The sequence below is a fragment of the Cherax quadricarinatus genome, chromosome 79, assembly GCF_038502225.1.
Source record: "Cherax quadricarinatus isolate ZL_2023a chromosome 79, ASM3850222v1, whole genome shotgun sequence".
Classification (NCBI taxonomy): Eukaryota; Metazoa; Arthropoda; class Malacostraca; order Decapoda; family Parastacidae; genus Cherax; species Cherax quadricarinatus.
Genome location: NC_091370.1, coordinates 12,962,195 through 12,978,614, shown reverse-complemented (window position 1 = coordinate 12,978,614; position 16,420 = coordinate 12,962,195). Strand labels below are relative to the sequence as shown.

General features: G+C 41.9%; 2 protein-coding genes across 3 annotated transcripts in view; one reads left to right on the top strand and one right to left on the bottom strand.

Moving 5' to 3' along the window:
- LOC128702658 (probable ATP-dependent RNA helicase DDX10) overlaps positions 1–16,420 on the bottom strand; it is a 554,230-nt gene that overhangs the window by 460,052 nt on the left and 77,758 nt on the right. The window lies entirely within an intron of this gene.
- LOC128702656 (junctional adhesion molecule-like) overlaps positions 1–16,420 on the top strand; it is a 144,289-nt gene that overhangs the window by 109,471 nt on the left and 18,398 nt on the right. For both annotated transcript variants that reach the window (XM_053797001.2, XM_070101929.1), the window contains 2 exons: positions 6,644–6,786; positions 8,056–8,266. In XM_053797001.2, the coding sequence (XP_053652976.1) occupies positions 6,644–6,786; positions 8,056–8,266 (354 nt within the window). The remainder of the gene's footprint in view (positions 1–6,643; positions 6,787–8,055; positions 8,267–16,420) is intronic.

Here is a 16,420-nt window from a genome sequence, read left to right as displayed (position 1 = left end):
CACACACACACACACACACACACACACACACACCAGGTCAAATGTCTATCGACAAGTGCCTTTGACAACTAGTAACTACTACTACAACTACACACACTATCTCTGTTTGTCTGTCTCTGTCTCTTTTACACACTTTTCCCACACCATTATCTGTATCAAACAAAATACCCCAGAAAAAAAAATATCGATTTTCTCTCCCATTGATAAAAAAAATAATATACGAGTATTTGTAGGCAACTTTCCAGGCATATTACATTCCAACAATGTAAGTATAATATAGAACAGTGTAGAAGCACATTGCAGGCGTCCCTATAACGTAGCTATCATATTTCTTCATGTATCTTGAAAGAGAAAAATGTCAAGCTCTCGCATGCAGAGTCCCCAGCTAAGAAGAAAGTGGCAGGTTCTCCACAGCTCTTGAATAATCGAGAAAGCTGTCGGGTAGTCAAAAGTGATTGACGGTCGTGATTATAACGTATCTCCTTTTACGTTTTGGGCTCCGCTGTGCACCCGACTTTCCAGCCAATTAATCTTAAAGGTGTCACCAGCAGTAGTGTTTGGCTTCGGCGTTTTACACAGCTTTTTGCAGAGAGAGATACAGTCTAAAGTCCCCAACCTGCGGCCCGCGGGCCTCATGTGGCCCGTCTAGGAAATGGATATGGCCCTCACACGAAATTGTGAATTCACTTTAATGTAGCCTCCAAACTGCAAAGTGTCAATAATTACAAAATATTGTTATTAGTACTCATAAAAATAAAAAATTACGGCCCTCCTTTATATCTGGCTTTTCTAATTGGCCCATTCATAGTAAAATATTGGGGACTACTCGTTGTAAAGCAAATCTAATTGTTATAATCACAATAGTTTGTAAAGGGGTGAACAGGTAAGCCAGTGAAAGGCCTCGGTCACATGACCAAATAGCTCCAACGGCGGGTCACCATATGACTCGCGTCAGGAAGCACTTGTCCGTTTCCTGATAGACCTTACCTAACCTAACATTATGTAAAACACACACACACACACACACACCTTCCTCTTCTGAGTCCCTCCAGCCGTCACAGGATATATACACTGAGAGATGTATATCTCCTAGTTTATACACAGTGAGATGCATGTCTCCCAGCGTATATACACAGAGTGCATATCTCCTAAGGTATATACACAGATGCATATTTCCTAGGGTATATACACTGAGATGCATATTTCCTAGTGCATATATAGACATGCATGTCTATCAGTGTATATACACTAAGGCATGCATATCTCTGTTTAAGAGATTAAAGTATTCTTGACTGGTGGAGAACAGGTGACATGCAGGTTTAATGACCCTCGTGCAGTCGACAGACTTTGCAGGATTAATGGCCCATATTTTATTTGATAGACTTTGCAGGTTTAATGACCCTCGTTTAGTCGATAGCAACTACAGGCTTAATGACCCTCGTGCAGTTGATAGACTTTGCAGGCGTAATGACCCTGGTGTAGTCGACAGCCCTAAAACTCCATTAAACTAACCAACTAACCAGCCGTCTATTTGCAAATTCACAAATATTCCAAAATTTAGAGAGGCAACTTTAACCATAACATTCACTTTTGTCAGAAAAAAACAAACGTGCGTACCAAGAGTATGCAAATATCCAGCCAACTCCCGCACCTCGAGTGACAAACGTCCTGAGTTAAACGTTGCCTGTTTTTCTCGGTCAACTGTTGCCAGAAGCTGGTTAGAAGGGTTGAATACCTATCGACTGCTCAAGGGTCATTAAAGCTGCATTTCACCTATTCACCACCAGTCAAGAATACCTTAATCCCTATGACAGAAATTAAACTCAGTGTATATACATTAAGAGACATATCCTGGTGTATATGTATATATATATATATATATATTGCAGCTGTTCCTTAAATATGTTAAATTTGTGGTTAAATATGTATGTTTTAATAACTTTTCGTACCCTCACCTAACTTAAAATACATAAAATAGGATTTTAAAATAATAGAAGTTCAAAGAAAATGACGTTGAGTACAACGTCAAAAATCTGGGGTAGAAAACTGAGAAAAAGGTCGTAACATCAGGTAAACGACGCATTCACATTGTGGGGAAAAACATCGTAAAAGAGTCAACACTGTCTTGGGATTCATCAGATCATGAAGAAATGCCAACGTTTCTCTTGGTAGTCGAACAAAACGTTCCATATTTGACTTCCTCAGTGAAAAAAAAAAATTATAAACAACTTCCACAGTAAGAAAGAAAATTCGTAAATGATTTCTATAAACGATTTGTCATTGCATTAAAATCTGCAATTGACTTCCCTAGTGAAAAAAAAAATCCATAGATAATTTGCCAAGTAAAAAAAAACATAAACGACTTACCCAATGAAAAAAAAAAATAGTTTTCCCAGTCAATTTTTTTTAAATCACTCCCTACTGAGGAAAATATGCATATATGATTTCCCCAATGAAAAAAATACACATCCTCCCCTTCCCTTTGACCTACCTTGACCCAGGAGACCCGGTCTTACTTGAGTGCGCACACACTCAAAAGAAAATGTCATCTAAGACCTGAAAGACAGAACTCAGGGCAGAGAAAAACAGGTGTTACTACTCCCTTGAGCAATCAGTTAAAGTGCCAGTGAGATTAATATTCTTCCAAGAGATGGCACCACCACCCTGCTTCACCAGAGAAATATCAGCCGGGAACTGTAAGCAATATGAAATATCTCAAGTAATGCGGAACGAGCCTATATTTTAGTCAGCGGTATTAAATCATGAATTTACCACGACTAAAAAGTCACAATACACTGCCTGGATTTAATTTCTAATTCCTTTTTGTGACGCGGTAAACCATTGTAGGTGATTCAGTGGGTGATGCATTGCAAGGAGTGGTGGAGGCTTGATGTTACATTCTCTCTTAGCCAGCCAGGCTAAGGAAAGAATCATCGTGATTGGAACAATACAACAATAACCCCCCACTTAGGTGAGGGACGATACGAATTAAAGGGCCGTCCTGAGCCACTGTCAAGTCACAACTGGGACGAGAACAGTAGAGAAGGCCACGAGAGAATACGCAGGGGGCACGGAAAAAAGGGAGTAGTGGAAGCAGTAGAAGTGGTGCTGGTAGTAGTAGTAGTAGTAGTACATGTAGTAATAATAATAATAATAATAATAATAATAATAATAATAATAGTAATAATAATGGTAATAATGGTAATAATAATAGTAATAATAATAGGAGTAGTGGTAGTAGTAATAGTAGTAAAAGTACTAGTTGTCATGAATTTAAACTCAAGAAAATTAAAAAACCATTACTAGAGGTGTACAACGTTTAGTTAATACATGATGAATATCAAAATGTTGCCTATGTGTCTTACCTACCAACCTGTCAGTATTGTATACCATTTTGATATTCACCCTGTCAGACACTGCAACACAATGGCATCTTGGTACAGAAAACACCTTGGACAACTTTTACAAGTGAGAATTGTTTGATCTGAGAGGGACGTGACCTCTCAGTGGCTACATTCTCACTACTGCACCTCTCCTTCCGACAGTATTTAAGTCTCCGCACTCTCGCTTGATCTTTTGATAGTTCCTGACTATGGAACTGAACTTCTCCAGGCTGAGGGACTGACAACCTCAAATCTACGACTTCAAGGGTGATGGACTGATTACATCGTCTTCACATCTCTACTGTTCCTGCCTACTTTCTGTATTCGACTGAAGAAGCCTACTGTGTAGGCGAAACGTTTCGGAATAAAGTTGCCTAACTGTTACCTATGTGTCTTACCTACCAGTTAATACATAATGACCTTTCTCAAGTGAATCACATGTAGTGCCTTTTTCTCCTGTGAATCACATGTAGTGACATTTCTCATGTGAATCACATGTAGTGAGCGAAACGTTGTGAAACTCTAATAAATATCATTCATACCCCTGAGCTTATTTTCATCACTCCTTGTCACAGCTGTTGGCCCAAATTCACACAAGTCATGAATTACTCAGGTTCCATCTCGAGCGACACGTCGTCTTGAAGAATTTCTGCGTTACGCGTCTTTGTACGATCCATAAATCCTATTTAAAACAAGAGAGATGCCACATTTGCGTCAGAGCCTAGATTATAAAGTTCATGTGTAATTTTTAAAGAAAATGAGTTAGGCAGAGTGTCTTCAAGATGAATTTAAAGTCTGATGAGTATGACACATGTGTAACAGCTGGGTATCCTTAATGTTTAAACTGTTGCACATGTGCAACATTTAGGTATCTTTAATGTTGACACTCCTGCACATGTCTTATCTACTTTGACACAGATGTCTTGTCGGTATTGTAGACTGACGTAGATGTCTTGTCAGCAGTGCAGACTGACGAAGATGTCTTGTCAGTAGTGCAGACTGACGTAGATGTTTTGTCATAGTGCAGACTGACGTAGATGTCTTGTCAGTAGTGTAGACTGACGTAGATGTCTTGTCAGTAGTGCAGACTGACGTAGATGTCTTGTCAGTAGTGCAGACTGACGTAGATGTCTTGTCAGTAGTGCAGACTGATATAGATGTCTTGTCAGTAGTGTAGACTGATATAGATGTCTTGTCAGTAGTGCAGACTGACGTAGATGTCTTGTCAGTAGTGCAGACTGACGTAGATGTCTTGTCAGTAGTGCAGACTGACGAAGATGTCTTGTCAGTAGTGCAGACTGACGAAGATGTCTTGTCAGTAGTGCAGACTGACGTAGATGTCTTGTCAGTAGTGCAGACTGACGTAGATGTCTTGTCAGTAGTGTAGACTGACGTAGATGTCTTGTCAGTAGTGCAGAACGAAGATGTAGTGCAGACTGACGAAGATGTCTTGTCAGTAGTGCAGACTGACGAAGATGTCTTGTCAGTAGTGCAGACTGACGTAGATGTCTTGTCAGTAGTGCAGACTGACGTAGATGTCTTGTCAGTAGTGCAGACTGACGTAGATGTCTTGTCAGTAGTGTAGACTGACGTAGATGTCTTGTCAGTAGTGCAGACTGACGTAATGTCTTGTCAGTAGTGCAGACTAACGTAGATGTCTTGTCAGTAGTGCAGACTGACGAAGATGTCTTGTCAGTAGTGCAGACTGACGTAGAGGTCTTGTCAGTAGTGTAGACTGACGTATACATCTTGTCAGGATTATATATTGACGCAGACATCTTGTAGGGATTGGATACTGACGTAGACGTCTTGTCACTACTATATACTAACACAGACGTATACAAAAATTATTAAATTCACTGGGTAGCACCAAGAACGTAGTGGTTATACAGCACGTGGAGAACGGGAGATAACCAGGTTGGATCTAAAATTTAGTAGTTCCCAACCTCGGAGTATGAAAGGGCCAATCTGAAAAGGGAAATTTAAAGGAGGGCTACATTTCGCAATTTTTCTATTTTCTTATGAATAATAACAATAATATGTAACTGTTGACACTGTGCATTGTGGAGCCTACATAAAAGTGAATTCGTACTTTCACGTGATGGCCGCATTCATCTCCATGTTGTCCCATGTTCAGTGGATCGACGCACTTGTTCTTTACTGTACACCTGTTCGCCCCTTCGTCCTCAACCTGCGGCCTGAGGGCCGCATGTGGCCCTTCTAGGAAGTGAATGCGGCCTTCAGGCCGCAGGCTGGGGTGTAAACGAAAGAGTACTGCAAATGATTTGAAAGGGCAACACAGGTGTACAGTAAAGAACACGTCCGTCGATCCACTGAACATGGGACACACATGATGTCCCAGCATCACGGGTATCAGGGAAGATGAAGCCCAGAACACTTGTTGAATCCACGGGATTGAGAACTTCAGACTGGAGTCTCAAGTCACGTTTTTCCTCAACGTCCAATGAAAACTCTGGTGCCGGAAAACATTTCATATTTTTATGAGAAAGTATGAAGGAAAAATGGCCAAAATACTGCCACGTTTTACCCTGGAAGTATGGGTTAAGGCAAGATTCTCCGAAACTACTCGAATTTATCTAGATGTAAATTCTGTACTGAAGAGTGAAAAAAAGACACGTTTCGGAACAAGTTCTGGGACAAGTCGAAACTTGATAAAGCTCTACGCAGAGTGAAACGTTTATCTCACTAAAAACATGTTCTCCAACATGTACGCATTCCTCACGAACTTTTCTAATTGTGATATTCATCCGTATTCCCTCAAAATATATGTGATGAAATAACCGTGTAACAGGCTCTGTATGCACTCGGGCAGCGGGTTCAAATACTTTCAATATAGTTTCCATTAATATTGTAGGACAGTGGTACAGTGGATATTTCATCCACTGGTCTTTATTAGATTACATTTTGACGCACGCACACGCATATATATATATATATATATATATATATATATATATATATATATATATATATATATATATATATATATATATATATATGCAAGACAAGCTACGGGGGTGGAAATTTTTAGCTCAAACATTTTCAAATTTCTCAGTGCGTCATCAGGAGCTGTGTAAAGTTGCAAAGGTAGCAACAGGAGAAATGAGAAGCTTTCTCAGAGTAAGGTAGCGTGAGTGACACTCGCTAGCACCTCTCTCGGCATTCACATGTATTTTTTTGTATTATAGTGAATGTGTACATATATAAAGCCTATATACTAAAAATAGATTTTCCTTCAGGATACTTGGTGGATCGCGCTGGGGCTGGCACTGGTCTCTACATGGGGCCATACTTCCCTAGCCCACAACCTATGAACATCACCGTCCACCAGGACACCGTAGCTTACCTTCCTTGTACCGTAGCACAACTGGGAGACAAGTCGGTAGGTCCTTCACTCTATGTGCGGTCTCTAGTAAAACTGTTCCTACTCTCGCTTATATTTCTTTAATGTTCGACGCGTTTTTCTGATTTTAAATTAGATATATCAGGTGTATTAAGATATTGTTAGTAAAGTGGTGAAGTACGGAGGATTTAGTTTCAATAAAAGAAACGTCTTAAATAATTACTGTTAACAGCATGTGACCTAATTACTCTAAGGGACCATTAAGGTTGATAGTAATCAATCAAGAAACCATACTGGTTGACAGTAATCTATCTATAGAACCATACTGGCTAGCAGTAATTAGTCTATGGAATCATACTGGCTGACAGTAATCAGTCTATGGAACCATACTGGCTAACAGTAATCAGTCTATGGAACCATATTGGCTAACAATAATCAATCTATGGAACCGTACTGGCTGACAGTAATCAGTATATGGAACCATACTGGCTGACAGTAATGAATCTATGGAACCATATTAGCTGACAGTAATCAATCTATGGGACCATATTGCTACGTTACAACTGATATGTTACAATTGCTGAGTCACTTGCTTCACGTGGAATCGTTTGTGACAATGTGTGTATTACACTTTACTATAAGTCGTTCAAAGTAATAATTCTATTCTAGGCAATTTTAATTCTCTTTTACCGTTGCATAGGAAATTAGTATTCAAAGAAGATTAGAAACTTATGCCTCACCCTGTACGTGCGTAGTCATTAACTGAAATCATCAGTTCCTTCAGTCAGTCTGGGGTCCTAAGACAGGTATTCCTTCTGCAGGTGTTGTGCGTGTAGTAATCAATACGAAGAATGTAACACTTGGGAATCTTTACTGAGGAAACGTTCCCTCAATAAAGATTCCTAAGTGTTGTACAAGTGTCTGATTGTTCACGTCAGTTTTGTAAACAACTTACATCACAGTAATCAATACCTTCAGACAGTCGGGGTTACTACGAGAGGCATTCTTTCTGCAGGTGTTGTGTGTGTGGTAATCAATATCTTCAGTTAGTCTAGGATACTAAGAGAGGTATTATTTCTGCAGGTGTTGTGTGTGTATTAATCAAAACCTTCAACGAGTCATGGATCCTAATGACGATACTCCTATCGGTATCATGTGCGTGTGTGGTAATGAAAAATTTCCCGTCCGTCCTGGACGTCAGGTCTTGATTTGATAATAGTCCAAGACGGATCGAAACGCAGAAATTGTAGGTTAGCTATGAATGCTACCATCCAAACGCTGCTGTGAATGCTAATCTTCTTGTTTTAGGTGTCGTGGGTTCGACAGCGAGACGCGGACATCCTGACGGTGGACCGCTACACCTTCGTCAAGGACGAACGACTCAAAGTGCACATCACTCCGGAAACCGGTACCTGGACGCTAGTCATAAAATTCGTGCAGGAACGCGACGCAGGCACCTACGAGTGCCAGATCTCCACGGAACCTAAAATGTCTATGCTTGTCCACCTCCATGTTATAGGTAAGCCTTGTCTCTAATATGTGTGTGTGTGTGTGTGTGTGTGTGTGTGTGTGTACTCACCTAGTTGAGGTTGCGGGGGTCGAGTCCGAGCTCCTGGCCCCGCCTCTTCACTGATCGCTACTAGGTCACTCTCCCTGAGCCGTGAGCTTTATCATACCTCTGCTTAAAGCTATGTATGGATCCTGCCTCCACTACATCGCTTCCCAAACTATTCCACTTACTGACTACTCTGTGGCTGAAGAAATACTTCCTAACATCCCTGTGATGTGTGTGTGTGTGTGTGTGTGTGTGAAATGCGAAGGCGTAAATCGATACTTATATTCATAACAATTCTCTTGAAATGTTGATATCAGTCGTTACGGCTCCTGTGATTCCCACGAACTGAAATGTATCAAAACCTGACACTATTGTTGCTTTTATCAGCGCAACATTATAGAAACTGACCATCCGCTAGCCCAGGAATTTTCTTTCAATTGATAACTGCACAATTGTAATATTCCATATGAAAAATCTTTTATTTTTCTTTCTTTTCGTCTTCTTAGTTTTTCTCTTTTTTATATATTTTTAATTCCCGTTTTCGTCTTTTTTATTCCTCTTCTTCACATAATTATAATTAAGATTATGTTTTTTATATTTAGGGAAAACTCAATACGTGTGAGGATCACATAGTGTCTGGGGAATGGGAGGTAAACAGGGTTTGATCCGAGGAAGGGGAGGGTAATTACCATTCCCAGAAATAAGAGCAGATCGCGAGTAACAAAGCACCACGTACCCTCCTCCCTTTAGGGTTTTGTGTTGATTGCAACCCCCTGAGTTTTGTGGCATCAGTGGCTGGAGGGTATGGTTGACGACTTGGTATTAGTGGCTGGAGGGTACGGTAGTTGGCATCAGTGACCGGAGGGTATGGTAGTTGACATGGCATCAGTGACCGGAGGGTATGGTAGTTGACATGGTATCAGTGGCTGGAGGATATGGTTGATGACTTGGTATTAGTGGCTGGAGGGTACGGTAGTTGACTTGGTATCAGTGGCTGGAGGGTATGGTAGTTGGTATCAGTGGCTGGAGGGTATGGTAATTTACTTGCTATCAGTGCTGGAAAGTATGGTGCCTGACTTGTTATCAGTGCTGGAAAGTATGGTGCCTGACTTGCTATCAGTGCTGGAAAGTATGGTGCCTGACTTGCTATCAGTGCTGGAAAGTATGGTGCCTGACTTGCTATCAGTGCTGGAAAGTATGGTGCCTGACTTGCTATCAGTGCTGGAAAGTACGGAGCCTGACTTGCTATCAGTGCTGGAAAGTATGGTGCCTGACTTGCTATCAGTGCTGGAAAGTATGGTGCCTGACTTGCTATCAGTGCTGGAAAGTATGGTGCCTGACTTGCTATCAGTGCTGGAAAGTATGGTGCCTGACTTGCTATCAGTGCTGGAAAGTATGGTGCCTGACTTGCTATCAGTGCTGGAAAGTATGGTGCCTGACTTGCTATCAGTGCTGGAAAGTATGGTGCCTGACTTGCTATCAGTGCTGGAAAGTATGGTGCCTGACTTGCTATCAGTGCTAGAAAGTATGGTGCCTGACTTGCTATCAGTGCTGTTAAGTATGGTGCCTGACTTGCTATCAGTGCTGGAAAGTATGGTGCCTGACTTTATCAGTGCTGGAAAGTATGGTGCCTGACTTGCTATCAGTGCTGGAAAGTATGGTGCCTGACTTGCTATCAGTGCTGGAAAGTATGGTGCCTGACTTGCTATCAGTGCTGGAAAGTATGGTGCCTGACTTTTTATCAGTGCTGGAAAGTATGGTGCCTGACTTGCTATCAGTGCTGGAAAGTATGGTGCCTGACTTGCTATCAGTGCTAGAAAGTATGGTGCCTGACTTGCTATCAGTGCTGGAAAGTATGGTGCCTGACTTGCTATCAGTGCTGGAAAGTATGGTGCCTGACTTTATCAGTGCTGGAAAGTATGGTGCCTGACTTGCTATCAGTGCTGGAAAGTATGGTGCCTGACTTGCTATCAGTGCTGGAAAGTATGGTGCCTGACTTTATCAGTGCTGGAAAGTATGGTGCCTGACTTGCTATCAGTGCTGGAAAGTATGGTGCCTGACTTGCTATCAGTGCTGGAAAGTATGGTGCCTGACTTTATCAGTGCTGGAAAGTATGGTGCCTGACTTTATCAGTGCTGGAAAGTATGGTGCCTGACTTGCTATCAGTGCTGGAAAGTATGGTGCCTGACTTGCTATCAGTGCTGGAAAGTATGGTGCCTGACTTTATCAGTGCTGGAAAGTATGGTGCCTGACTTTATCAGTGCTGGAAAGTATGGTGCCTGACTTGCTATCAGTGCTGGAAAGTATGGTGCCTGACTTGCTATCATTGCTGGAAAGTATGGTGCCTGACCTGCTATCAGTGCTGGAAAGTATGGTGCCTGACTTGCTATCAGTGCTGGAAAGTATGGTGCCTGACTTGCTATCAGTGCTGGAAAGTATGGTGCCTGACTTGAAACCAGTAGCTACAAGATACTGTATCTCATCTTCAAATCATTATGAAGCTCTGTGTAGTCTGCGGTCAATCAAACAAACGGGCTTCCACATAGATAAATTGTCATTTTTGTGGAAATTGGTGTCACGCCCCTTGTGCAGATATCCAAGAACTATCTACAAACAGTATTAAAACAGGGAAGTGTTTTTGGGTATGCCCAAATGAGATAAATCTGTGGACTAAAATCACAAGGGTATTAAAAGAAGATAACATCAAAGCTGATTTCATAGAACACCTGGAAGCTTTCTACAACAGATGGGAACATAAAAAGTCTGGGCTGAATGGTACTGCCCTTGATACTGGCCATGTAGTCAGAAACTGTAAGGCTGGAGGTGATGTCCTGGTAGTCAGTAAATGTGGGGCTGATAGTGCTGTCCTGGGAGACAGTAATGGTGAAGCTGGAGGTGCTGTCCTGGGAGACAGTAATGATGAAGCTGGAGATTTTGTCCAGGTAGTCGGGAATTATACGCAGGAAGGAATACATATAAATGACCTCATAGGGGACAGGAGCCGTAGTGGGGAAACAAGTGTAGTCAAAGATAAGATAAAACCAATATTGCAAACTAGAAATACCACAGGAAATAGCAAATAAGAGGACTCCACTAGCAATAGTGAGGATATACTACCAAAAACAACTGGTGGGAGCTCCATTGTTGGTGCTAGGGAGGATAGGAATAAGACAGGGAAACATGCACCAACAGGGAATACAGTCACAGAAACCCAAGGCAAACGGAAACCAAGCCTGTGCACATACTATGCACTTGGTATCTGCAGGCATGGGAAATCTGGAAAAACAGACGGGACGTGCAACTATGACCACCCTAGAAAATGCCATGCCCATATGACAACAGGAAAATGCAAACTCCCTTCCTGTAAGCTTTTTCACCCTGAACTGTGTACCTCTTCAGTACAGGAAAGACTGTGCTATAACTTAAATTGCCAGGCACACCATCTAAAGGGGACAAAAAGATACAAAACATCCAGGCCATGGGAAAACCTGGGTAGCCACAGCCACTCAAGAGGGAGAGGTTTTTTAGTGCCAGGAAGGAAAAAAAACTGGCAGGAAATGGCAGAAATCGTACACCAAATCCAGTCATTCCTGGAGTGGAACCACAGTCGATGGCCTCCACTCCAAACCAACAGATACAGATACTAATGCCGGAAAAAAAATCCCCCCCCCCAGTACCAACAATACCACCAGTCCGATGACATTCTTCTTTGCAAATATACAGGGTCTAAAGCCAGCAACAAACAAAATACCTTTCATCCGTGGACTGCTTGCAGAGGCAAAGGCAATGTTCGCGGCTTTCACTGAGACCCACATAAAGGATCACTTGGACAACGAAATATGGATCCCAGGTTACAACCTATACAGATGTGACAGAGTGAACAGGCAAAAAGGGGGGGGGGGGGTTGGCCTGTACATTGCAGAGTCACTTGTTTGCACAGAACTGCTTAATGCCTCAAATGACGTAGTGGAAGTTTTAGCAGTAAAGGTCGAGAACCAAAACCTAGTCATTGTGGTAGTCTACAAGCCTCCGGATGCAACATCCCAGCAATTCCAGGAACAGCTGTTAAAAATTGACCACTGTCTGGAAAATCTTCCAGCTCCTGCACCCAACATCTTGCTCCTGGGGGATTTCAACTTAAGGCACCTAAAATGGAGGAATATAGCAAATAATATTGTTGCAGTAATAACACCAGGAGGCAGCTCTGATGAAAACTCACACTTACACGAGCTTTTAAATCTCTGCACAAAATTCAATTTAAACCAGCAAATAATAGAGCCTACTAGACTGGAGAATACACTAGACCTCATCTTCACTAACAATGATGATCTGATAAGAAATGTCACCATATCAAAAACAATATACTCAGATCACAACATAGAGGTTCAGACATGTATGCGTGGAGCCCCAGACCGACATAATGAGACTAGTCACGAGGGAGCATTCACCAAATTCAACTTCAATAACAAAAACAAAGTGGGACCAAGTAAACCAAGTCCTAACCGATATAAGCTGGGAAGATATACTAAGCAACACAGACCCCAACTTATGCCTAGAACAGATTAACTTGGTGGCACTCGATGTATGCACAAGGCTTATTCCTCTAAGAAAAAGGAGGAGTAGATGTAAAATAGAAAGAGACAGGCGCTCCCTTTACAGGCGACGGAAAAGAATAACAGAGCGGCTAAAAGAGGTCAATATATCTGAAATGCGTAGGGAGACACTGGTCAGAGAAATAGCAAGCATCGAACTTAAGCTAAAAGAATCGGAGTCAGGAATCGCGGGAAGAACTAAAAGCCATAAATGAAATCGAAAGAAACCCAAAGTATTTCTTCTCCTATGCCAAATCAAAGTCGAGAACAACGTCCAGTATTGGGCCCCTACTTAAACAAGATGGGTCCTACACAGATGACAGCAAGGAAATGAGTGAGCTACTCAAGTCCCAATATGACTCAGCTTTTAGGAAGCCGCTAACCAGACAGAGTCGAAGATCAAAATGAATTTTTTATGAGCGAGCCACAAAATCTGATTAACACAAGCCTATCCGATGTTATCCTGACGCCAAATGACTTCGAACAGACGATAAATGACATGCCCATGCACTCTGCCCCAGGGCCAGACTCATGGAACTCCGTGTTCATCAAGAACTGCAAGAAGCCCCTATCACGAGCCTTTTCCATCCTATGGAGAGGGAGCATGGACACGGGGGTCGTCCCACAGTTACTAAAAACAACAGACATAGCCCCACTCCACAAAGGGGGCAGTAAAGCAACAGCAAAGAACTACAGACCAATAGCACTAACATCCCATATCATAAAAATCTTTGAAAGGGTCCTAAGAAGCAAGATCACCACCCATCTAGAAACCCATCAGTTACACAACCCAGGGCAACATGGGTTTAGAACAGGTCGCTCCTGTCTGTCTCAACTATTGGATCACTACGACAAGGTCCTAAATGCACTAGAAGACAAAAAGAATGCAGATGTAATATATACAGACTTTGCAAAAGCCTTCGACAAGTGTGACCATGGCGTAATAGCGCACAAAATGCGTGCTAAAGGAATAACAGGAAAAGTCGGTCGATGGATCTATAATTTCCTCACTAACAGAACACAGAGTAGTCGTCAACAGAGTAAAGTCCGAGGCAGCTACGGTGAAAAGCTCTGTTCCACAAGGCACAGTACTCGCTCCCATCTTGTTCCTCATCCTCATATCCGACACAGACAAGGATGTCAGCCACAGCACCGTGTCTTCCTTTGCAGATGACACCCGAATCTGCATGACAGTGTCTTCCATTGCAGACACTGCAAGGCTCCAGGCGGACATCAACCAAATCTTTCAGTGGGCTGCAGAAAACAATATGAAGTTCAACGATGAGAAATTTCAATTACTCAGATATGGTAAACATGAGGAAATTAAATCTTCATCAGAGTACAAAACAAATTCTGGCCACAAAATAGGCCACAAAATAGAGCGAAACACCAACGTCAAAGACCTGGGAGTGATCATGTCGGAGGATCTCACCTTCAAGGAACATAACATTGTATCAATCGCATCTGCTAGAAAAATGACAGGATGGATATGAGAACCTTCAAAACTAGGGAGGCCAAGCCCATGATGACACTCTTCAGGTCACTTGTTCTATCTAGGCTGGAATATTGCTGCACACTAACAGCACCTTTCAAGGCAGGTGAAATTGCTGACCTAGAAAATGTACAGAGAACCTTCACGGCGCGCATAACGGAGATAAAACACCTCAATTACTGGGAGCGCTTGAGGTTCCTAAACCTGTATTCCCTGGAACGCAGGCGGGAGAGATACATGATTATATACACCTGGAAAATCCTAGAGGGACTAGTACCGAACTTGCACACGAAAATCACTCACTACGAAAGCAAAAGACTTGGCAGACGATGAAACATCCCCCCAATGAAAAGCAGGGGTGTCACTAGCACGTTAAGAGACCATACAATAAGTGTCAGGGGCCCGAGACTGTTCAACTGCCTCCCAGCATACATAAGGGGGATTACCAACAGACCCCTGGCAGTCTTCAAGCTGGCACTGGACAAGCACCTAAAGTCGGTTCCTGACCAGCCGGGCTGTGGCTCGTACGTTGGTTTGCGTGCAGCCAGCAGCAACAGCCTGGTTGATCAGGCTCTGATCCACCAGGAGGTCTGGTCACAGACCGGGCCGCGGGGGCGTTGACCCCCGGAACTCTCTCCAGGTAAACTCCAGGTAAACATTAGCTTCGGTACCGATCTTACAAAACATCCCTTGTAATTATATCCTCATTTCAATCAAAATCAATGTTTTTTTTTCTATTTCTGCATTCAATTTCTCCCTCGTGTCAATTACACTTCATATATTTCTTTCACGATTGAATTACATTTTTCATCAATTACTCTTGCCTTTCAATTTCGTCTAATAAATTCCTCCAGAGTATCAATTACTACTTCAAAAGTTCCATATTAATTTAATATCACGTCTACTTGAGTGGGAGAAATGGGAGGGAGGATGGGATGGGTGGAAATGGGGAGGTAGACCATTCTCATACAATGATGAACGTTCAGATCTCAACGTTGAATTTTTTTGACTGAGACTCATTCTTTTTTTTATTTAATGTAGTTTTTACTAGCTGATGTCTGACTTATAATAATAATAATAATAATAATAATAATAATAATAATAATAATAAATAATTATATTATAATTGCGAAAACAGGTGTATTATGGCCTGCACACCTTGTCGTAATGCGATAACCAATCATGGATCAAGCAAAAGACAGCAGAGGTTATATGACTTGAATTTCCTTCAAAGAAGCAAGCTGGTATTTACACTGTACAAAAATAAAAAAAAAAGCAAGTGTGCAACACGGTGGTGAAAAGAGGCAGGCAGAATGCAAGCACCAGACACAGCGCACCATGAGCGACCAGCAGCCCAGGCAAGTCTGCCAAAACATGTCATAAGTGAACCACATTGCTTCACAGCTCTGGTAGGTTTGTCTGTGATTGGCGACGAACCAAGGTACTGATATATGGACGGGGTCCATATTAGATCGTTACATCCTTAGCACCTAGGTTGCTGGTCGGAAGGCATGCATATATGGGAGTGTGACATGCGCCAAATAAAATGTAACATACTCGAAGCATTCCACAAAAATGATTATTAATCAAAATTATTATTGCTCTTATTTATTAATATTAAGAGCCCAAATTCACTCCTATATTAAATTTCTAAAAAAATCGAAGTGCATGAGAAAATTATATTAACAGTTCAACTTTCTAAATGTAATTCGATTAATTTAAAAAATTCTTTTCTCACTCGAAGAATTTTATGTGAATGATTCAGGGGAATCACTCAAGTTATTGCTTAACAATTTTTTCCCACGGTTAGAAAAGAAAACTAAATTATGATTCTGTACGAATGTAATTCAGGCTCTTTCCTGTGAGCACATCACCAGTGGCACTGATGACGGTGCCTCGCTAAAAAAGAATAGAAATGAAACCCACTTGGCTTTCAGTGAAAGCCAGAGAGCTGACGAGATTAAATGTTGGATATATAGTGAAGCAGACACAGGCGGGTGTCACATTACACCAGCTGATTGTTGCAGCTGTACC